Here is a 23,861-nt window from a genome sequence, read left to right as displayed (position 1 = left end):
ACGCACACACGCACACACGCACACACACACACACACGCACACACACACTCACTCCACATCACTTCTCCTTCCTGCACATCACTAACTTAGCTTTTCACTCCTTCAAAGCAATTATGAGAATCTTAACTCTTTTTAAAATTTACGAAACCAAATCATAAACACAAGCATACTGTGTTTTCACTAGGATTTTTCTCTAGTTGCCCAAATAATGGTCCCAGGTTAATTTTGAAACTCCATTCTATCTGTCTGAAAGTGCTCAGACTTAGCAGTGAGATCTTAGATGATGAGGATTCCTCAAGTCATTCTATGGTGAAATGTTGAGGCTCCCATTCAAAAGCACCCGAATTGAAAGCAGTCAGGAGGGGTGGTGGGAAGAGCAGGCACGGAGATCAACACTTTCGGTTCACTTCACCCAGGGGTGAAGAATTTTATTTCCAGTAAAAAGTTTTATAAGCTGAGAATATATTGCATAATTGGCCACAGAGTTAACAGTAGAGTGTGACATTGCATTAAATTCCATAATTCTCTAAAATTCAGATTTTCAAGTTTTAAGAACCCTGTAGGATTCACGGTGGATGAGACTGGGCAGCTCCTCCACGCGGGCATTGACTGCTGGCAGCTTGGATGACTCAGACAGGTCTGGTGTACTTGACCTTTGTTGTATGAGCTTTCTCTAGAGACAACTGTTGGGGATTCAACAAAATGAGCAACTTCTTTATTTTCAAATGACTAGATCTTTATAATGACCAGTTTGGCCAATTTATCATTTCATCGGAAAATTCAACATGTAAAATGTCTAAAAGAAGTCGATCAAATTACTTGATTGTTTTTAGGAGACATTTACAAATTCAGCTCAACTAGTTTTCTGAGAGAAAACATCCTGGGAAGTACCAATAACCAGCCCTCCCTCTCCCACCCAAACCCCACAGGCTGAGAGAAAATTACTAAAACTATTCTACAAATTCATCTGCTTTTGAGTGCATGGAAAATAGAGTAACTTATCATGCTAACATAAAGAATATATACTATATTCAAAAGGCTAGATATCAAAATAAGACAATCATGGTTAGATGCGACCTAACTATGTTTTATAAGATGCAGCTACATATTCTGTGGTCATTTCTGTGACATATTACACTCAGTCCTCATCAAATTAAGCTATGTATACATGGAATTTGAAATAAATATTCAATATTGCAATAGGGTCATATTCTGCTACTGTACAACCATGGCATGCAAGTAACTAGGCATTAATTGTAAAGTGTCATCGCCCTCCAGAATTCCAAAGAACATGAAAAGTATGTATACAGTACAGAACACTGGTTAGATGTAATGACTCTGATATTAAAGAAAACTACAGAGTATGCAGCAGCTTTGGGTATCTTGTTCATGGTTCTCATCTCTCCCGTGGTCACCCTGAAGTCAACCACGGCCACTCCAGACTGAATTCAGTGAACTTCGGTCGGTATCAGCACACAATGACCGTCCCACATGAGAGCTGTCCTTCTGTCTTTCCTTTCTACTGTTAGTTGGGGTTTTGTGTCATTAGGGATGTTTTGGATGTGGCCAGCAATGGATTTGGTTTCGGACTGTGGACATCCTCCCCGCACGGTGTGATTGCCTTGGGGATGGGACATTTGCTGAGGCTTGCTGGCCGGCTCCTGTGTGCTCGCATTCGACAGGAAGGCGGTGGTAGCAGGGGGCTTGCAAAGTGTTACCTTTAAGACACGTTCTGTAACACTTGAAGAAGGTCACTGAGATCCAGGGAACAGAAGACCACTGGAAGAAAACGACCCACTCTGGTGAACACTCTGAGGGACACTCTGGCCTGGTACCGCACCGTGATTCCCAAGCAACCAAAGCATCACCATTTGGACCAGAGACTCTGCTATCCAATGGCTGTTCAGGCTGTCTTCTGGTTGTTGAACTGGAGACTGTTTGTGGAAGGAAGGGACCTGATTGCCAGGCAGTCTTTCCTGTGCTCTGTCATTTCAAGAACATTCCCCACACTCAAAATTCTAACAGACCTCCTGCCACACACCATCCAGACCAACTCTCTGGTCCGGGTTCCCATTAGTTGAAAATTGTTACATTCTCAAATTGACTCTGGATACTATGTGGTCATGTGGAGCATTTAAACACATGACCTTCAGGTTATTAAATAAAAGCCTTGCTTTCATATTTATAATGAGACAAAACAGCAGTTACAGCTTCCATGATCTGTTCACTTTCCACTCGTATGCAAATAACCTACGTTCGCTAATGAGGCAAAAACTGTCTATTTCTCACCATTCAGGCATTATAAAATGTCTTTCTTTAAAGTCCTGGGATATAAACAGTTGGTTTATATGAATTACATATTTCCATCTGCATTAAGAAACAATATACATCTTTTTCCATAGTAAGTTACATTGCTCTAAGCCTGAGAGCCATAAAAACTGACTTTATCACTTGCGACCATCAATACTGTTACTTTTAAAAAACTCACTGGCATTCTTTGGCCACTTGGGACATTGCCCACTTAGAGGGAACTGTACTTGGGCCCTGGATCCTAGGACATTAACCTCTGTAAAACCCAAGGCCACAGAAGAGCTTTAACGGAAGCCATTTGTGAAGGAAACCAGCACACAGCACAGAAGTGGTTTCCATTCAGACACAAGTTCCTTGACGCGTGGAGAGGTGTTTCCGGTTGCGGACTCCGGAAGTCTTGTCTTTGTTGTCAGAAGGCTTCTGCTGGGAGATGTCTACCAGGGCACTGGCGATAGCAAGGCCTGGAAAGAAAGGAGGCAGGCATTTAGAAGCTCACACAGACATCTGAGATGGACAGAGGTGGCTCTGGATAATGCTAACACATTCAGCCATGAAGTGCTCAGGATCTGATTGATTAGCTAGCAGTGTGAACGGCACACACGAGATGAACAAGAAGCTAACTGACCATAATACTGGGCAACCGAATCAGAGCTTCAGGAAAGTGGCGGTCAGCTGTGGACACTGTTCCTCTTTCCTGTGTTTGAATATAGTTTGTTCTGGATGGACTGGGAATTTCCAAGGTTACTATTTTGTTTTTTGCTTCCATAAACAAAACTCATTAGATATGTCTTTTAAAAGAAGGTTGGAGCACTGAACATTGATGCAAGGTTATCACTTGAGGTGGCTTCAATCGGCAGGCCAATGGCTTCCCACCGTTACATACCACGGAGCTGCCAACGGCTATCCAGACAGTTTTGTCTCCTGAAAACCCTCTATTCAACACCAATTTATCTTCCTCCCTCCCTAGCAAGCATGCCTCTTTTGTTTCTGTAGTGTTCTATAATTTTTGAGTAAAACAAATAATAGTCTAAAATTCTCATTCTTCATCAAAGGGCCAGAATACTTGGCCTTGCTTCAGACCTGACTGAAGAATGCCGAGGTCTTGGAGAATTGACTTTGAAGTGAGTTGACCCAGTCCTTACATCCTCATGGGCATCTTCACACACTGCTTCTCAAGGAAGATCTTTATTTTGGATATTATCCCACACAAGATGCTACTGCATCCTTTCATTCTCATGGGTCAATTTATTCTAAATAAGCTTCAAATATGATGATTTGGCAAGAACAGAACTCAGGGATTTCTAAACAGAAAGAAATGACAATAAAGAACCATGGGACAAAGGAAGACCTGTAGAAGAAGGTCACCTGACCTTAGAAGGCCCTAACCAGAGGCCACTGGATTCCCTCAAAGTAGATTTTGGTCACCTTTGACCCCCTGAGTGAAAGTTGGCCAGCAGAAGAAGTTGAACTGGAGAAGGTGCGTGAGCTTTTCCGCACAGGGAGGCAGGGTGGGAGGAGGGATGTGGTGAGCTCATGACTAGACATGTTCTGTTTGGAAGGGAAATCCACTCAAGGACATCTAGAGACAGTGGGCAATGGTGGAGGAGCCACTGCGGCTAGACAGAGAAGGAATTACAGTTGCAGCCACGTGCTGCCAAAGTACCCTTCAGAATGCTAGCATCGCCCTGAAATGTGTAGGGATAATACAGGCTCAAACTGGAAACAGGCTTGTTCTTGCTCTTTGACAGGCACATGTGAACTCTGGAAGTGCTGCAGAGTTGTGGGGTTTACTCATAGTCAAGACTTTATTTCTTCACTTCATGGATGTGAAAGATTTAACTGAAAAAAGCCACAGCCTTTGGTTATGCTAACTGAAAGTTCAGATGGAGGAGACCTCAAGTTTCCTCGGGTCTGCTGGCATACTTCTGTCATGATTTACAACTTCCCCATCCTTGGCTCCTGGCACCAACTCATCCAGAGACAGGCAAATACAAGGAGTAATACACAACTCCTTTACTGTAGGCAGAGATGACTTACACTAATTTTGATAATTACTACGTCCAAGTAGGAGATCATGCCAGAGCTCTGAAAAATACTTTTTCATTTACATAGGGCTCCAAATGTTGTTCCCCTTACTGTGGATGTGACATCAGGAGTCGGACATTCTGCTACTTCTCCACTGCCATGGCCTCTTTGTATTTGGGAGTATATGAAGTCCAAAGCCTAATTAAAGTACTGTTTCTCACAAGACTCCCAGTTTACCCCAGGATTCTGAAGCGTGGGAACACACTGAGCTGAAAATTCATAAACCATATTTTAATTAATATACAAATAAAATAGAAAATCATGCTTTTAACTTGGTGGCTTTTGTGCTATTCTATGAAAATGAACAATGAATCCTGTTTAGACTCTAAACTCTAAACAGCACTAAGCATGCTGGGAACTTTGGAAATCCTTGGAAAGTGGTATTTAAGTGCCATCTACCCTGTGTTATAGAGGACACTCAGGGTCACTTTGCCTTGTGCATAGGTTAGATGACATTTTCATTCAGAGTTAAGCTTGATTCCCTTACCGGATCTCATGGTTTGTGACCCACCAGGAGTTCAGATTCTCGTAATTATGAACAGCACAAAGGTCATGATTGTTTGTGTTTGTGTACCTTGAATGTCAAATGTAAGGATTTTGTTTCTGATTTTGCATTTCTTCCTGTTTGATATATGGTAAACTTTATAATCACCAGAACAACCCAGAAGTTGCCAAGTCTTCATCCTGCCTGCCCTCAAGGGTAAGGAACTGAAACAGACCCTGTCTCCCCACACTGTGCAGGGACACAAGGACGTGGGAGGCCTAGGTGTTGGTCTGTAGGTTTGTTAGTCTGCTTTCTCTTTCATCAAATGACAAAAGGTCAATTTAGTAGCTTTTAAAGGAGGAATGCTATCTTCCTCCATTCCCCTAATAAGTTGCATGTGAGGAACAGACTGGACCTACAGACAATATTCAGACCCTAAATAAGAGCTCCGACCTGTCACCAGCTGCCTGTTCAGAAAACCAGTCTGTGAGCTGCAAGGAGCAGCCCAGGATGCCATCGAGCAACAAGTCACACTGGCAGGAATGCAGACCGCTCATGAATGTGGTGGGTGATATATTGTGTCCCCCAATATATTGTGTGCCCATGAAAGCTTATCTGAGGGTCAGAGGAAAAAGCCAGCCACTATAGTAAACATAGAGGTCAAGCACATGCCTTTAATCCTAGCATTCAGGAGGCAGAGATCCATCCGGGGAACAGAGCTAGGCATGGTGACACACGCCTTTAATCCCAGCATTAACCATAGAGGTCTGGAGGTCTGCATAGACAGACAGGAAATAATGTAGCTGGGCAGAGAGAGGAAGTGAGATGCAGAACAGAAAGGCATATAGGCGTAGTTATACAGGAAGTAGGTCTCTTTGGCCAAGGATCTCCAAGTGGTAAGAATGTGGCTGGCTTCTTTCTGCTTTTCTGATCTCTCAGTTTTTTACCCCAATATCTGGCTCCAGGTTTTTATTAATAAGACCGTTTAGCAATTCATGTTACATATGAAGGTTCAGTAAGGACCATCTTCATGAACAAATAGGGCTTAATGAATAACCAGGCAGCCTACCTAATCTGAACCTTCAGTTCCAGTGTGGGACAACTGGAAACAGGGAATGTTCACCCTAACCAACTGTGCAGAACACCACTTCTAGTTAGCCGATCTACAGCTCCCGTAACCAACACTCTCAACTGTGCAGAACACCACTTCTAGTTAGCCGATCTACAGCTCCCGTAACCAACGCTCTCCAGTCTAGACATAAAGGCATCCCCTTGTCCTCTGAGAGCCTCCCCACTCCGTAGCCTGATGGCAAGTCTTCCACTGAAGGTGGCTGACTCCCTTCCAATGCACGCTCTTGAAATAAACACCTTTCACTGGTTTTCATGTAGATTGTGGTTTCATTTCCTCATTGGCAATGATGATGAGATAGATACAGATACAAGTAATCTCAGCTCTTTTCTGTATTTTAAAACAAGGTTCACACCAACCACATAATCCAGAAATGGGTTCTCAGAGGTGCTCTACTGCACCCACTGTCTCCCACTCTGGAGTGCCCAGAGCTTCTCCCTGCCAGGGGCTTTCCTGGGATGACCCTCTGCCATGTACCACAGGAGGAAGTATGCCATCGGCTCCTGCGCAGTGTGGTGCGTGCTGATTGCCACTAGAGTTCCATTAAAATAAGGTCACTCCAGAGGATAATTTTTCAAAACGTCACACAAATCATCTGATGAAATCCACTTATTGTGTTCTCTAGGCCTCCGATAGTTCCTTGTTATCAAGGCAATACAATTAACTGTGGGGACAATTCATTATCTTAGACTGGCGGTCTAAAGGAATTTCATTTACCATGTCATTGTGACGGGCCAGCACTACGGGCTGGTAGAATGTACATCAATATGTACCCATAGACTCAATAATAATGCTAGGGTTTAAATATTTCCTGGAAGCCTTAGCTCTCTGGACTTTTGATTCTTAAATACCAGACACCGTGACACATTATTTAAATTCCAAGTCTAAACTACATAAGAAAGTCCACCTCCTGTTTCCCCATCTCCCAGCACTTCCGGGTATTTCAAACGTGCTACCCTGGGGTCACCCAGGTGGGCACAAGATGTGAAGGAAGCAGGTGGTTACACCAGAATTTCCCTCAGCAAATGGGCTGGATTCAGCAGTCACAGTGCTGGGTGCCAACAGTCACCAGAGCCGTTTAGTAAGTAGGAGAACAATGCACAGAGACTAGATGTAGCTGGAACCTCAACTGTATTTGCTTCCTATAATTTGAGAACTTCACCTCTCTGTAAGTACTTGCAAACACGTCTGGAACAGGAAGGAACAGTTATAGCTTATAATCCAACACTTCACTGGCAAATACATCTTCTTCAAGCACTAGCGACACATCAGGGGTTCGGTTACTGTTTGCAGACCCTGGTTTTCCCATGGAAGTGAGTCATAACAGGAAGCTCTGGTAGTAACAATGCAATCGTAAAATGACTGATGCATGTTTTTTTGCAATTATGCAAGAACAATTAATAAGTACAGGAATAAATACTGCACATCAAATGCAACTGCTTTGGAAAGAATATCCCAACGTCATACACGGACACTGTGCTTACATTTTACATTTCAATAGAAACCTTGAAGAAGTCATTCATTTTGAAATGCTTTCCTCCCAAGTCTGTGTAAAAGCAAGCACCACTATATATTTTAATTTTCCTGGAAAACAGCTTCATTAGGCGTGAAAGGTTAATTGCAGGTTTAAGTGGAGTTCAGAGAATGGTGCAGGGTCTGTACTGAATTGCAGTCTGCTCCAGAAGACAGAATGAGTGCCATAAACTGTGTGCCCGCGGAAATGTTTACTGCCTCATTTACTGTCTGTCTTCTTTTACTGCTTGTATTTGTAGTTCTTCTAAACCTTTAATGGCTACAGTTTTATTTCACTGTAATCAGATTTAAATGGAAATACCATGCTGGGATGTTTGAATGTTTTCCTTCTGATTCTATATAGCTACATACTTGTGATCAGAGCCTTGGTAATCCTTCACATGATTAAGAAAGTGACTTTGGGAAACTTTGATGTCATACAGACTCTCACCATTGTGCAGCCGCCACTGGACATTCAGTGTGGCCCTGCTTGCCAATACTCAGCCATAGCTGGATGCATAATTAGAAAATACACATTTCCATTTTAATTTATCTGTTGGAAGGCTAACACAAGTGAAGTCATTATTAGGCAAAACTCCAAAGGTTACATTGTTGAATAAAAACTGAAATACTTCAAGTGTTCCAGACACTGGAATAACAAATGGATCAGTAATACTTGTCTGAGCCTTAAAGGAATGTTTCCCCTCACCTACTAAAACTCACTGACCACCACAGATGCCAGTGTCTAAATCTAAGTGATCTTTGTATTCTGTTTATTAAATGTCATTGGGCCTTTAACACATGAAAATATTGTGTAATTTCATTTAAAGGCACAGTGTTTGAATTATAGAAAATATAACCATATAAATTCCATGGACATATGATCCAGCTTTCTATAACATTGTTGAGCATACCCTTTGACTTTGTATGATGTGATCCCTCATTGGCTGGAATGTGCTGTCTCAAATCATTATTTAAAGCGAATTCCCATGATGCTTAGCAGGTGGGGCTTCCTCCATTTCTCATCAGTTCTAATTTTAATTACACTGTAGGAAATTTTACTTGGTTCTTTTATATAATTTCTTTTTTTAGAGTTGTGACATGTAAAAACGCCAGTCTTTACCACACCAGCTTTCCAAGCTAGGAAGTAAATTTGGAACTAAACTGAGACTTCCCTTTTCCTAAGCCAATTGAAACCATTCTGTGCGGCGCTCTCGCGGTGGCGAGTGGAAGATTGTGAGTTTGTGGTACAGTTGAGCCTACCTAAGATTCTGTCTCAAAACAAATAAGACCAAGACCTTAAACAAAACAAAAGTTCTTGATATAATAATCCCTCATTTTAAGAAGAGTAATCCTTAATTTCAAAGTGTTTATCACTAGTTGAGAAACTGAAAAAAGACAATACTGTGACAATGGCCATATTTTGTTTTTTATTGTGTAGAGAAACTGTATCTTAGTGTTTCTTAACTAAATAAAATTATGTATGTAAAAGTATTTTGTAAGCTGTAAGGTACTATTGCAGATTTCATCAGTAAACTACAAATGTCTCAAAAACTCCCAACTCCTAAACATCAAAAGGTTATCTGAAGAGCAATTCACTTCACAGGGAAGTATTCCTTGAATGCCTGCTGTCCATAGGAACTGCTCTTGCCCCTAAGTAACAAGTGAGATAGCAAGATGTAAGAGACCTGCAACCCTCAGAACTTACGCCACTGTTCATCAAGAACATGTTGTCTTTTGACCAAGCTATGGTGAAGAGTGTATACGAAGGATGTCTCTGAGTGCCCGCTACCTAAGATTTCAAAACTGTTAGTTACCCGAATTAATGCCTCCTCCCCGAGGACGAGCTTTCGTGGAACCAGAGGTGCCCTGCAAGCTTCCCAAAGAGGGGACAGCCAAGTGCTCTGCACAGCTGTGACACATGTGATCATAACAACGACCAGCATGGCATGATGACCCTAAGGCTGCAGCAGAGGCAAGAATCCTGCCAGTAGCCAACAGTTCTCTAATCAACAAGAGAGAATCCATGCCTGGCACTGGACACCTAGCCAGCTACCTGGGCTAGTCAAGTCATGGATCTTGGGGGGAACCTACAACCACCACTTTCCTAACACAGCATAATACCTAAGAACATTCTAAATATTTGTCCTACACCCACAGACAAGTGCAGTCTCACCCCTCATCAAGGAAACTTTTTGCAACAGACAGGGACCATTACAGAAAACCACATCCAATCGAAGTTTGAAGTTGTGCAGTCAAGTCCCAATGGATACATCTACAACACACTGCAGCACCCGACACAGGGGACATTTTGGAAGAGGAGCAGCAGCAAGGTTGTAAGGCCAGAGGATCAGGGGGTTTGCAGTGAGACTGTGTTCCTAGAAATGTCAGAAGCTCCACCCACAAAGTCTCAGCAACATGACCGTCTAAACATGAGCTGAATGAGGACAACAGTAAGCGAGCCAAAGTGGACTGGGGAAAGACCACAGGCTTCCACCCCACACAAAGAACTACAGGCAGCTAAGGACTATGAGGGGGAGAAACAGTCTTCCCTAGAGAAGAGCACAATACAAACACACACGCACAAGTAACATTATACAGACTGGACAGGTTTTACACACACCCACCACCACCACCACCACCACCACCACCACCACCACCAACAACAACAACAACAACAATAACAATAACACCACCACCACCACCACCACCACCAACAACAACAACAATTAAAAGAGGATATGAATAATTTGAAAGGGAGCAAGCAGGGATATATAGGGGTTGGAAGGAGGAAAGATATAATAATATTATCTCAAAATAAATGAAATGTCAGTTGTCATCATCATCATCATCATCATCATCACCTTCATATGAAAATTCTCAAGCCAAACAGGAAGGAATGGAGAAAGCACTGGGAACTGTATAACTGTGATGATGTCTCATGGTAGCATTCATTCATTCATTCATTCATTCATTCAAAGCCAAGTGTGATTGTGAGTTAGAATGTCAGAGAAGGGGGACAACACGCAGACAGACAGACTGGAGGACTCTCAGACAGCATGGGCAGTGAGCTGCTACTGTACTGCGTTCTCAGGGCTGAATTCTCCTGGTGCTGTGGGGAGAACAGCGAGAGCTTGTGAGGACATGCGTGCCTGTGTGTGCTGCTGATGCATTAGGGGACTTGAAAGTAGCCGAGATCACGGATAAGCACTGTTTACATTAATGCTGCTTGAGTTATTTCAAATCCGACTAATGATTAACTTGCGACTTCTCAGTTAAAGCGTGCCTTTTCAGTCACCCTCGAGGCTGCTCCTCAAGACCATTTTGTTGAAGTGGGTCAGGGAGCTATTTTTATCCTGGCTTCACAGATGGCCAACATGAAGCCGAGTGTACAAGTGACTGGTTCAGTTCACACAGCTGGGGGGTACAGGGACCTGAACCCCTGCCCCGAGTCGTGGGACTCTAGCTCTGTTCACTTTACAGACAAAAGAAAGAAGGAATCTGCGGCTTGAATACAGACATCCACTGCAGAATTTTGAGCCAAAAGAAAAAGCAAAACACACTGTTAGAGATGTGAAATCAGTATGGTCCAAGGCATTAATTACTGTCGATGGTGATAAAGGCCACAACAACAGTGGCACAAAACAACATTTTGCTACCGTTGATCAAAAGCATGTACCAAGCCAGGCATTGCCCTCAGGACGGTATGCACATTATTGTAACAATGTATGCAAATAGGAGTGACGGTCCAGGTCCAGTTGATTAACATGTACGGAGGGCATAACGCAGGCAATGTGTGGTAGCTGGCTGTGCTCGGAGAGCACGGAGCTGGGGCAAAGATACATGAGCTCCTGGCTGTGCTGCTATTGCACGTGGGTTTTTAGTTTGCCAGCCAGAAATATCACCACAATCAACAGGCATGGAAGGCACACAGGAGCAGGGGAGAGGCTTTTTTTTTTTTTTCTTAAACTAGAAAAGGAACATGGGTGGTAAGAATGAAATGGGGTGCACAGGGTAGGTATTTTGGAGAGATAATTATGAGAGATGAAAACTCAGCAGACACAGAGCTGACTCCTTGTTTTTCTGGCTCGGATGCCTATGTATCCAAACACTGTGCAGAAGCATATGACTGAACGGAATCAGCCAGGCTGTGTGTCCTAGACACAGGGATTGTGATGACCTGGGGAACATCCCAGGAGCTTGTATGGGGAGCAACACTAACTGTTGCTGTAGTGTCTAAAACCAAAGCAGGTCACAGATCAAAGTTTGTTCTCACCTGGGAAAGTGCTTCTGCAAGAAGCAGTCCTGGCCTTTGCATTAGCCAAACACGGCTGCACCAAGCACCGACACCTGCAGGCAGGAACAGCACAGGGGGATGTGTCTGGCCCTTGTATTGCACTGGGCCAGAAAAGGTCTTTCAATGCCATTGGCAAGTACAGCTTCCTGTGCTCCTGTGCTGGGCCAGAAGCAGGCCTGGCAGGGAGCTGGACACCCTGCATTGGAGGGAAGCAGGCCACAACAGCAGAAAAAGGAGAATGATGTCAAGAAGATGGCCAGCAGTGCAGAGGACAGGTGCACCAGGGAGGCAGGGACAGGTGGTCATAGGTTCTGTAAGGATTAGCCCACAAGTGGCCATTATGACCATGGGCCTTGTTTCTGTCTTCAGTAATGAACCTCCACATTCCATGGCAACTTTGGGTCAGCTGAATTTGTGGCTTCCATTTTTTTTTTTTTTATTTGACTGGCAATTCAGAGTGTCTCTGGCAATATTTTTAAAAAGTTAAAGTTGGTGGCTCCTAAGATCACCTCTTGCTCTTCAAATGTATGACCCCAGCTGGTTTTTTCAGGAGGTCACTGCCAAGCCTCCAGATATTGTCCCTGCCCCTCACATGTGCTACTATGTGACAACAGAAAGAGCCAAAGATCACCAAGAAGGTGGAGGACTGGTGGATGCAAGAACATGTCTAGAAGTGGACATTTGGTCTTGTTAGTTAAGGACCAGAGCTATATGTCAAGACCCAGCTGGGAGTGTTGTGTATGTTTTGAACTTATGCTTAGGTGGTGTCCGGACATAAGGGTCAAGGAACCGGCTAAGTCTTCCTTTGGGTTTTTTTTTCTTACTCCTTTAGTTTTGTTTTCTAATTCTTTACATTTAGTGCAGTTTTGTTTATCTCCCTTTGTGATTGGGAATATGTTAAGTAAGAGGACTGTTCACTTTTACATCCCAATGTTTCTCTTAGTCAATAAACACCAAAGAGGAGAGCACAGTGTGTTACGGAGCTGTGGCTGCTAGTGAGGTAACTGAGAGCTTCTGGATCCACATCACAGTTAAACAGGGTTCAGTGTCCATGGCTGTGTGTGCAAGCCTGACAAAAACCAGAAACTGCTACCACACCGGATTGGTGTCAGAGCCATAGGAACAGCTCCCCCTAACTGTCCTTGGAGACCCTGCTGATATAAACCAACCCTGGAAATCCCACACAGGCCTGTTCTCCTGCAGCGTCCCTTCACTCACCTTTCAAGTTCTCTCTCAGAGGTTGGTGCAAAAAGTCAGAGCCAAGGCAGATGTTTTCTGTTAAACTGGTTTAGCTCACAGACCTGTCTACAATTTCAAATCAAGGCTGAACAGTCAACATCAAATTAAATGGAGAGAAACTCAAAGCAATTCCACTAAAATCAGGAATGAGGCAAGGTTGTCCGCTCTCCCCATACTTATTCAATATAGTACTTGAAGTTCTAGCCAGAGCAATAAGACAACATAAGGAGATTAAGGGGATACAAATTGGAAAGGAAGAAGTCAAGCTTTCCCTATTTGCAGATGACATGATAGTATACTTGAGTGACCCCAAAGATTCCACCAAGGAACTGATAAAGCTTATAAACACCTTCAGCAACATAGCAGGATACAAGATCAACTCAAAAAAATCAGTAGCCCTCCTATATACAATTGACAAACAGGCTGAGAAGGAAATCAGAGATACATCACCCTTTACAATAGCCACAAATGACAAAAAATACCTTGGGGTAACACTAACCAAGCAAGAGAAGGACCTATATAACAAGAACTTTAAGTCCCTGAAAAAAGAAATTGAAGAAGATGTCAGAAAATGGAAAGATCTCCCATGCTCATGGACAGGCAGGACCAACATAGTAAAAATGGCAATTTTACCAAAAGCAATCTACAAATTTAATGCAATCCCCATCAAAATACCAACACAATTCTTCACAGACCTGGAAAGAATAATACTCAACTTCATATGGAAAAACAAAAAACCCAGGATAGCCAAAAGAATCCTGTACAATAAAACAACCTCTGGAGGCATCACGATCCCTGACTTCAAGCTCTACTATAGAGCTACAGTAATAAAAACAGCTTGGTATTGGCATAAAAACTGACATGTGGACCAATGGAATGGAATTGAAGACCCTGACATTAACCCGCACACCTATTAACATAATTTTTGACAAAGAAGCCAAAAGTGTACAATGGAAAAAAGAAAGCATCTTCAACAAATGGTGCTGGCATAACTGGATATCAACATGTAGAAGGCTGCAAATAGATCCATATCTGTCACCGTGCACAAAACTTAAGTCCAAGTGGATCAAGGACCTCAACATAAATCCAGCTACTCTGAACCTGCTAGAAGAGAAAGTAGGAAGTAGTCTTGAACGCTTTGGCAGAGGAGATCACTTCCTAAATATAACACCAGTAGCATAGACACTGAGAGAAACAATCAATCAATGGGACCTCTTGAAACTGAGAAGCTTTTGTAGAGCAAAGGATACGGTCAACAAGGCAAAGCGACAGCCTACAGAATGGGAAAAGGTCTTCACCAACCCCACATCTGACAGAGGACTGATATCCAGAATATATAAGGAACTCAAGAAATTAGACATCAAAACGACCAACAGTCCAATTAAGAAATGGGCTATAGAACTAAACAGAGAATTCTCAACAGAGGAAACTCAAATGGTTGAAAGACATTTAAGGAATTGCTCAACATCCCTAATCATCAGGGAAATGCAAATCAAAACAACTCTGAGATACCACCTTACGTCTGTCAGAATGGCTAAGATCAAAAACACTGAAGACACCTTATGCTGGAGAGGATATGGAACTAGGGGAACTTTCCTCCACTGCTGGTGGGAATGCAAGCTTGTACAACCACTTTGGAAATCAATATGGCGCTTTCTTAGAAAATTGGGAATCAATCTCCCCCAAGATCCAGCTCTTGAGCATATACCCAAGAAATGCTCAATCATACCACAAGAGCACTTGCTCAGCTATGTTCATATCAGCATTGTTTGTAATAGCCAAAACCTGGAAACAACCTAGATGCCCTTCAACTGAAGAATTGATAAATAAAGTATGGCACATATATACAATGGAATACTACTCAGCAGAGAAAAACAATGACATCATGAGGTTTGCAGGCAAATTGATGGATCTAGAAAAAAATCATCCTGAGTGAGGTAACCCAGACTCAGAAAGACAAATATGGTATGTACTCACTCATAGGAGGATACTAGAGGTGGAAAAAGGATGACTGGACTGCTACTCACATGACCAGGGAGGCTACCTGGAAAACAGGACCCCAAGAAAGACACGAGGATCACCCAATGATGGAGAAATGGCTGAGATCTACATGAACAACCTGGACATGAGTGGGAGTAATGAAGGGTGAGGGTCGAGAGAAAGAGAGCCTGTGGGAGTGGGAGATCCCACCTGGATCAAGAACAGAGAGGGAGAACAAGGAATAGGAGACCATGGTAAATGAAGACCACATGAGAAAAGGAAGAAACAAAGTGCTAGAGAGGCCCACAGAAATCCACAAAGATACCCCCACAATAGACGGCTGGCAATGGTCAAGAGACAGCTGGAACTGACCTACTCTGGTGATGGGATGGCCAAACACCCTGATAGTTGTGCCAGAAACCCCATCCAAGGACTGAGGAATCTGGATGCAGAGATCCATGGCTAGGCCCCGGGTGGAGCTCCGGGAGTCCAGTTAGCGAGAAAGAGAAGGGTTTATATGAGCGAGAATTGTTGAAACCAAGGTTGGATAAAGCACAGGGACAAATAGCCAAACGAATGGAAACACATGAACTGTGAACCAAAGGCTGAGGGTCCCCAACTGGATCAGGCCCTCTGAATAGATCTCTGAAGTATTCGAAGGCCACCTGGCCAAACATCCTAATTGTCGTGCTAGAAACCCCATCCAATGACTGAGGGAACCAGATGCAGAGATCCACGGTCAGGCCCCAGGTGGAGCTCCAGGAGTCCAATTAGTGAGAAAGAGGAGGGTTTATATGAGCGAGAATTGTTGAGACCAAAGTTGGAAAAAGCACAGGGACAAATATACAAACGAAAGGAAACACATGAACTATGAGCCAGTAGCTGAGGAGCCCCCAACTGGATCAGGCCCTCCGGATAAATAAGACAGTTGATTAGCTTGATCTGCTTGGGAGGCATCCAGACAGTGGGACTGGGTCCTGTCCTCAGTGCATGAACTTGCTGTTTGGAACCTTGGGCTTATACAGGGACACTTGGCTCAGCCTGGGAGGAGGGGACTGAACCTGCCTGGACTGAATCTACCAGGTTGAACTCAATCCTCGGGGGAGTCTTTGCCCTGGAGGAGATGGGAATGGGGGGTGGGCTGGGGGGAAGGCGGGGGTGAGGGGTGGGAGAGGGGAGAACAAGGGAAACCGTGGCTGATATGTAAAATTAAATTAAATAAATAAATTTAAAAAATGAAAAAAAAATCCAGCTGAGATCTCCCTTTCCCCTAGTTCTCTTTCCCCTAACCCTTGGCCTTCATTTCCCTCCCTCATGTCCAGTTTGCTCATGTAGATCTCATCCATTTCTCTGTCACTGGGTGATCTCTGTGTCTTTCTTAGGGTACTCTTTACTAGGTAGCCTCCCTGAGATTGTAAGTAGCAGTCTAGTCATCCTTTGCTTTACATCTAGTATCCACCTATGAGTTATTACATACCATGTTTGTCTTTCTGAGTCTGGGTTACATCACTCAGGATGATTTTTTTCTAGATCCATCCATTTGCCTGCAAAGCTCATGATGTCTTTTATTTTTCTGCTGAGTAGTACATCATTGCATATATATACAACATTTTATTTATACATTGTTCAGTAGAAGGACATCTAGGTTGTTTCCAGGTTCTGGCTATTATAAATAATGCTGCTATGAACATAGCCGAGAATTTTCCCTTGTGGTATGATTGAGCATTCCTTGGGTATATGCCCAAGAGTGGTATAGCTGGGTCTTTGGAGAGATTGATTCCAAATTTTCTAAGACAGCGCCATATTGATTTCCAAAGTGGTTGTACAAGCTTGCATTCTCACCCACAGTGGAGGAGAGTTCCCCTTGCCACACATCCTCTCCAGCATAAGCTGTCTTTAGTGTTTTTGATCTTAGCCATTCTGACAGGTGTAAGGTGGTATCTCAGAGTCAATTTGATTTGAATTTTCCCAATGATTAGGGATGTTGAACGATTCCTTAAATGACTTTCAGCCATTTGAGCTTCCTCTGAGAGACTGTGACAAATGAAGACCCCATGGGAATAGGAAAAAACAAAGTGCTAGAGAGGTCCCCAGAAATTCACAAAGATAACTCCACAAAAGACTACTGGCAATGGTCGAGAGATAGCCAGAACTGACCTAAACTGGTTCTCCGATGGCCAAACACCCTAACTGTTGTGGTAGAACTCTCATCCAATGACTGATGGAAGCATGGCCAGGCCCCAGGTGGAGCTCTGGGCATGCAATCATCAAGAAAGAGGAGGGATTGTGTGAGCAAGAGATGTTGAGACCATGATTGGAAAAAGCACAGGGACAAATAGCCAAACTAGTGGAAACACATGAACAATGAATTAATAGCTGAGGAGCCCCCAATTGGATCAGGCCCTCTGGATAAGTGAGACAGTCGACTGTTTGGGAGGCCCCCAGGCAGTGGGAGCAGGACCTGTCTTAGAGCATGTGTTGGCTTTTTGAAGCCTGGGGCCTATGTAGGGACACTTTGCTCAGCCTGAGTGAAGGGAGGAGAGGACTGGACCTGCCTCGACTGAATCTACCAAGCTCAGCTGAATCCCCAGGGGAGTCCTTGTCCTGTAAGATATGGGAATGGGGGTGAATTGGGGGAAGCACGGGGTGGGGTGGGAGAAGGGAGGACAGGGGAATCTGTGGCTGATGGGTAAAATTAAATTCAATTATAAAATTAAAATAACAATAAAAAGATATAATTGTGTAAAAAAAAATGAAAAAAAAAACCATTACTCTAAATTACTTAGACCTTACCAAAGTTATAGAAACCTTAAAGGCCAAAGGCCTTTTAACAAAGATTGAGGTATCTGTAGACACCTTGACAATCTCCTTGCTGGAGAAAGCAGTGGAGCTGGGTAGTCGGTTTCTCAAAACAGATTTGTGAGCCTGACTGCGATGTCTGAGGAGCTGTTTCAGCCCGGCCAGTGTGCACCTTCCTGGTCATACCACACAAGGACTCCTGGAAGGCAGTTTGCTTAAGTGACCTCCTTCACTCCAACAGTGCATGGGAAATGGAACCTCCATTCCCTGAAGCAGTTTTGAGTGTCTAACTGTGTATATCCCATAAATGCTGACCCTTCGGAGTAAAAAAAAATTATCATTTTCTTTTGCTTTGCCTTTGAGAACAATAAAAGTGGCCTTTGGGCAAGCATGAGTTGAGATGTATCACAGAGTCAGCATTGGTGGGACCTTTCAAGCTCCACAGACATGTAAATCACAGAGGACCTGGCTTTGTCCAGAGGGATAAACACTGCCTAGTGCTCATGCCCAGGTGTCTCCAGGCATAAAGTGAGTTCTCAGGCCTGGGGTCCACGATCCCTGCTCTGGTCATGCTGAGTTACTTGCAAGCGCTCCGAGAGAAGAGGACTTTGCTCACCACAGGTCACTCACATGGAATCGATGAAATGAGTTAGGTAGTGGACGGAGGGCGGCATTTTAGTGGCATGTGTCATTATAGAATGCTGGCCAGGAAGAGACGAGGACCCAAACGTCATTTGTGGCAGAGTAGGGGAGAGTCTGCTCTCTTTAGGAGGCAGATTTACCTTGGATACCGTCTACCTACTTTAGTAAAGTGCCTCAGCTGGCCTTGGATAAAGGACACCTTCAGTGTTCAGTGAGGTCAGTAAAGAAAAGCTCTTATGAGCAATGGTCGATGAGAGCACTAGGCTCTGAGCTGTGCTCTGTGAAGGGTTTTCAAATCAGGCTTGCTCCCAGGTCTGGGCAAGGGGCCAGCTCACCACCCAGCTGCCTCTGACGTTAGCTCAATGGTGGATGTGTTCCCATAATTAGAGGGCAAAATAATTTTAACAAAGAAACAAAACTTAATATTACATTTTAGAGGCATTACATCTAAGAAAAAAAGGTTAGCAGAAGTGTGACACTATCAGATTTGGTTTCACATTTTTTTTTTTTTTTTTTTTTTTTTTTTTTTTTTGGTTTTTCGAGACAGGGTTTCTCTGTGTAGCTTTGCGCCTTTCCTGGAACTCACTTGGTAGCCCAGGCTGGCCTCGAACTCACAGAGATCCGCCTGGCTCTGCCTCCCGAGTGCTGGGATTAAAGGCGTGCGCCACCACCGCCCGGCTTGGTTTCACATTTTTAAACACCAACTTTCTTATATGAAAGTAGGAAAAATGCAGATTAAAATTTTTATTTACAAATATATTTATAATTTTCCCATAAAACAATTCGAAAGGAAGATTTTTTTAACAGCTAATAAATGATTCACTTAAACCCACAGTTACCTTTCTGTCTTTGCTTCACTGTAAAGGCTGTTTGACCAGTAGACATTGCCATCATAATCCAAACGGAAGCAGGCCCCAGGAGCACACACACACACTCTACCTCTGTGTGACTATAGCTCATTGCTGTTGACCTCAGAGGGAGAAACAGCAAATCACTTGTTTTTATTTCTCTGGTCTGTACTGGGAGAATAAGATGGAGAAAAAAAAAAACTGATTCTGACCAATGAGCCACAAGGCTAAAAGACTGTCTAAAAGTTCCTGAGAAGATTCAGATGTGAATCAGTTACACTCTCAGAGCATAGGTCTAGAGAAAATGCCTCCTGCATTCCCTAAAATGACCAATGTCTTATCCTGCAACAATCCTGCTGCATTCCAAAGAAGGATTTTAGGACCACACCACCAAATTCCAAATGCTGTTTCTTTTACGGGTTACTTAACCTTTCTCAAACATTTATCATATTTGATTGGCATTTGGAAAGTGAGTTGAACTGAAAAGTTTTAAAAAACTATCTTTTAAACATAAAAGCAATCTGCTCAACTTCCCATCTTTAACATATTGACATATGCTTTGTTCCAGTATTATTCAAAATTAGCTTTGAGATAAAAGTTCATATTAATTATCCCATAATGCAGCCTAATCACTGCTGACATTTTGAGAGAGTTGATACAGCCAAGACAGAAACTAAAAAGTGGGTGCAGAAATATGGCTCATATTAATCCCAAAGAGCCTCTACCATTCCCCAGCAATTCATTTCTCTTACAGTCAGACTTGACATGGACCAGGACAGGAGGAAGCTAGAGGGGAAGGAATTGGATTCCTTGACCTGCTCAGGCTCCTCCTTCTCTCAACCTGTCTGGTTCAGAGACACATGAGCTAAAAAGATTTTGGCTACAATTCAGTTTTAATTTCACTGTTTTATTAATTTATTAGCCTTTGGCCTGCCACAAAAATAAGCCAAGGGTTTGTCAAAGGCCTTAGGATTTGATTCTCTCCCTCATTTTAAATGGTTACCTCCCAGAAAGAAACATGTTAAATTCAACCTCTTGAGTTAGCAAACATTGTACATTTTAATATTAAAAATGTTTATTTACTACCATGTATAACTTTCTAAATTCCTGTGAAGAAGTAAGTTAAGCCACGCCTAGCAACTCTCTTTTTTGTTCTGAGTATGAACATAAATCATTCCTACAGTTCGCAATTAGTCAGCATCAACCCTGCCATTTCCCCTTGTGGAAATGAGTGAAAATCAAGATGAACATGAGTGTGATGCAAACATCAGCGAGGAGAGACTGTTCTGAGTCTCTCAGCTTCTTCAGTACAAGTATTCAAACACAAATGGATCTAGTCAGTGTTCAAGAACAGCAGTGTTTGGGTATGGCCTTGTCATATCCCCATAGTGACTGAAAACCACTGCAGAATTTGGAAGAAATCAGTCCTGGGACAAGTTCATAAAGTAATCTTAAAAAGTTATTCTCCTAATAAAGAGGACACACATGTACGCATGCACATATGCACACACACACATGCATGAACACAAATAGCTCCGCACGTACGCAAACACACATGCATGCGTGCAGGCACACACACACAACTGAGCCCTATGAATCAAAAGTTGCCAAACATTCTATTAAATACATATTCACATTTGGTATTACCAATATGAATGTGAGTAAAACTGTTTCCTAATTCAGAAAAATTTGTCTCACTTCTAGTTTTTAACAGAATAGCTAAACAACAGGAATGAAGGACAGCAAGCCATCCACGGCTGAGCCCAAGACCCTGGGTTGGAGAGCGTCAACTAATCAATAGACGACGCGTCTCCTTCGCAAAGTTCCCTGAATCAAACATTTGTTAAGAACTTTTCACATTTTCACCCAAGTAATTAATACAGTCTCTACAATACAATTACATTTTAATGACTTTCTGTTCAACTTACATGAATTTTATGTAAGGAAAGTCTTAGGAAGTCTAAGATTTTCTTTCTACCCAAGTTATTAAAACTTGTGTTTGAATGTAGCTTCTTTCATTAACATTAAATAAGTTAGCTTCAGTTTCTGAAAAATAAAAGACTGCTAAGTTTTTCCATAATAGTTCTCACAGCGCTAATACGCAACCATGAAAAAAAAAGATAATAAATTAATTTTCTTTTCTTGGAAAACTTTGACAAATGCATTCATTAGTCATGAAGAAAGCGAATTTGGTTTTCTTCACTTTTTCACAAGAAGATACACATGGACAAGAGGACACTGAGTTAACATTCTCCAAGCAAAGTGAGACAGAACGATAATAACGGGGCATTCGGAGAACAAGAGAAGTGTAAGACAGAAGGAACTCAGCTCTTCCAGTATAACAGCACTTAAGTCTCCCAAATGCTCCGTGGAGCCACGGAGTAAAGAGGGATCATTTTCATTTTCTCTACTGGAAACTCCTACCAAAGTTAGACTTCCTCAAGCACAGAGCAGGCTGGCTCTTAAATCACTGAACCATACTATCGAACCACCATGACTTTTCGCTCCAAGGCTTTGTGGGTTCAGTTAAAGTGCCGAGATGATGCTGACTCATAGCATGAAAAGCTGCATGTAGAATTTAGATTAAATAAACAGCACTAGCGTTATTCCCAACACTCACTCTGTGCACTGGTACATTTGATAAGATGATGCGATGTTGAGAAACCTAAGTTTGGGTAAACGAGCAGCAGAAATGTATCACAGATACTCCTCTCGTTTGCTGTTTGTCTTTTTATATTTTTAGCACCACACTTTTATAGGTAGTCTGAGCTACAGACGGTCTCCATGGTTTCAGTTTCTTGTGCTGTGTGAAAGGGTTTTCCTATTCTGACCATAGCAAGAACCTCCTATCTCATTACCTGGAGCTTCCTGGTTGTCACTTCGTTTTCATGTTAGGACACACAAGGGGAGTCACTGAGAGCAACAGCGACCTCACCGTTCTCAGTCAGGTGGTCGCGCTTTAGTAATCATTTTTGAATGAAATGCAATTAAGTTTTTTGATTTGTAACATATATATGATATAGCTCACCTGTAGATTAGATGTATACTATGTACATATATATACATATATACATACATATACATACACACACACATATATATATATAAATGTTACATGATGATGTAAATAAGTTGAATTATGGGATCAGCCCATAGAACAATCTCACTATTGCAGAAACATTTCAAACCTTAAATAAAGGTATATATAATAGAATTCTGTAAGAAATGGAAAATATGCTAGCTGTTGTGGTACACATCTTTAATCCCAGCACTCAGGAGGCAGAGGCAGGTAGATCTCTGAGTTCCAGGCCAGCCTGTGCTACACAGGGAGACTTTGTCTTAAAAGAAGGAAAAATCTTTTTGCCATTTGTAAGCTGTGTGGCTCACAGGAGCCGGTGTTCTCCTTCATCTGTGGGTGAACAAACTCTGCTATCCTAAGGAAAGAAGGGAATCTCCCATGTGTTCCTGCCAAGCGTGAGTGTTTTCCTTGTGGCAAGAATTCTGAATTCCTTTCATCCCACTGAATTCTGCCTCTATAGAATAAATCTACCTTTCTCACATTCAACCCATGACTCTTTTCTTTATATATTATTTTATGAGAAGAAATTTACTTTGCTTATTTTCTTATTAGTTTTTAAATTTTAAAGTCTTTTCTATACTACCACATACTAGTTTTAAAACACAGACAGTACTGGTGGAATATTTTGGCGAGTGATAATCACCACCAACTGAAGGAGACAATCTCACATGTATTAAAGGGCTCCTTATTTTATTTTAAGTGATACATATTTTGAATGGGCTATTTTTCTTTAGAAACGTTCAACAGTATTGAACTTAGTGAGACGACTGTGTACAAGCCACTCATGCTTCTGTCTTTTGAAAACATACAAATCCTAGCTAACAAGTCATATTGCTTCTCTAAAATACAAGAATTAAAACACAAACATTTCCAAACTTAAAGCCAATCTGCTTGTGAAAATCTACACAAGTAACCGTGATAGGAACATGCTGTACAAGTGAGGCTGGGCTGAGAGGCGCTCTGGGCCCTGGTCTTGCACATCGCCGTCCGCACCCCCAGGCGTCCCAGTGCTGGGCCAGCTGGGCAAGGCTTCTGCTTCTCTAGGAGAGTCAACCATCTTCAAGGCAGGGAAACACACTAATGCTTAAGGGCCACTCTCACCCCAAGCTTTGAAAACAAGAGGTTTTGGTTAACTCTAAATTATTCACTGAATCACTCAGCCTGCTTTTATTTCACAATATTGGAAAATGTGGAGTTATAAAAAGTGTGCTAAATTTGGCATAATCCCTATTTAGATGAGGCCATTTAATGCTTTATCCTGGCACAGCTCTAGAAAATCAGGTCCCACGTGACGTGGAGTTCTCTAACCTTGGGCTCATCTTGGGGTTGATTCTGAGTGCACTGGGGTCACCTGCAACCCACCCGGTGCCAACCCTGGACAATCCCATTAGCCTCAAAGCTTAGCAAAGGACCAGTAGCAGGAAGGGAAGTGGATGGACTCCAGCATCAGCACAGTG

The 23,861-nt window shown here is 42.6% G+C and overlaps 1 protein-coding gene across 1 annotated transcript in view; it reads right to left on the bottom strand.

Moving 5' to 3' along the window:
* Positions 1–396: 396 nt before the first annotated feature.
* Atrnl1 (attractin like 1) overlaps positions 397–23,861 on the bottom strand; it is a 587,588-nt gene continuing 564,123 nt past the window's right edge. Inside the window, exon 29 of the mRNA XM_006978477.4 lies at positions 397–2,771. Within this exon, the coding sequence (XP_006978539.3) occupies positions 2,650–2,771 (122 nt within the window). The 3' untranslated portion in view covers positions 397–2,649. The remainder of the gene's footprint in view (positions 2,772–23,861) is intronic.

The sequence above is a fragment of the Peromyscus maniculatus genome, chromosome 1, assembly GCF_049852395.1.
Source record: "Peromyscus maniculatus bairdii isolate BWxNUB_F1_BW_parent chromosome 1, HU_Pman_BW_mat_3.1, whole genome shotgun sequence".
NCBI classification, from domain to species: Eukaryota; Metazoa; Chordata; class Mammalia; order Rodentia; family Cricetidae; genus Peromyscus; species Peromyscus maniculatus.
This window is presented reverse-complemented; position numbering and strand designations above follow the sequence as displayed.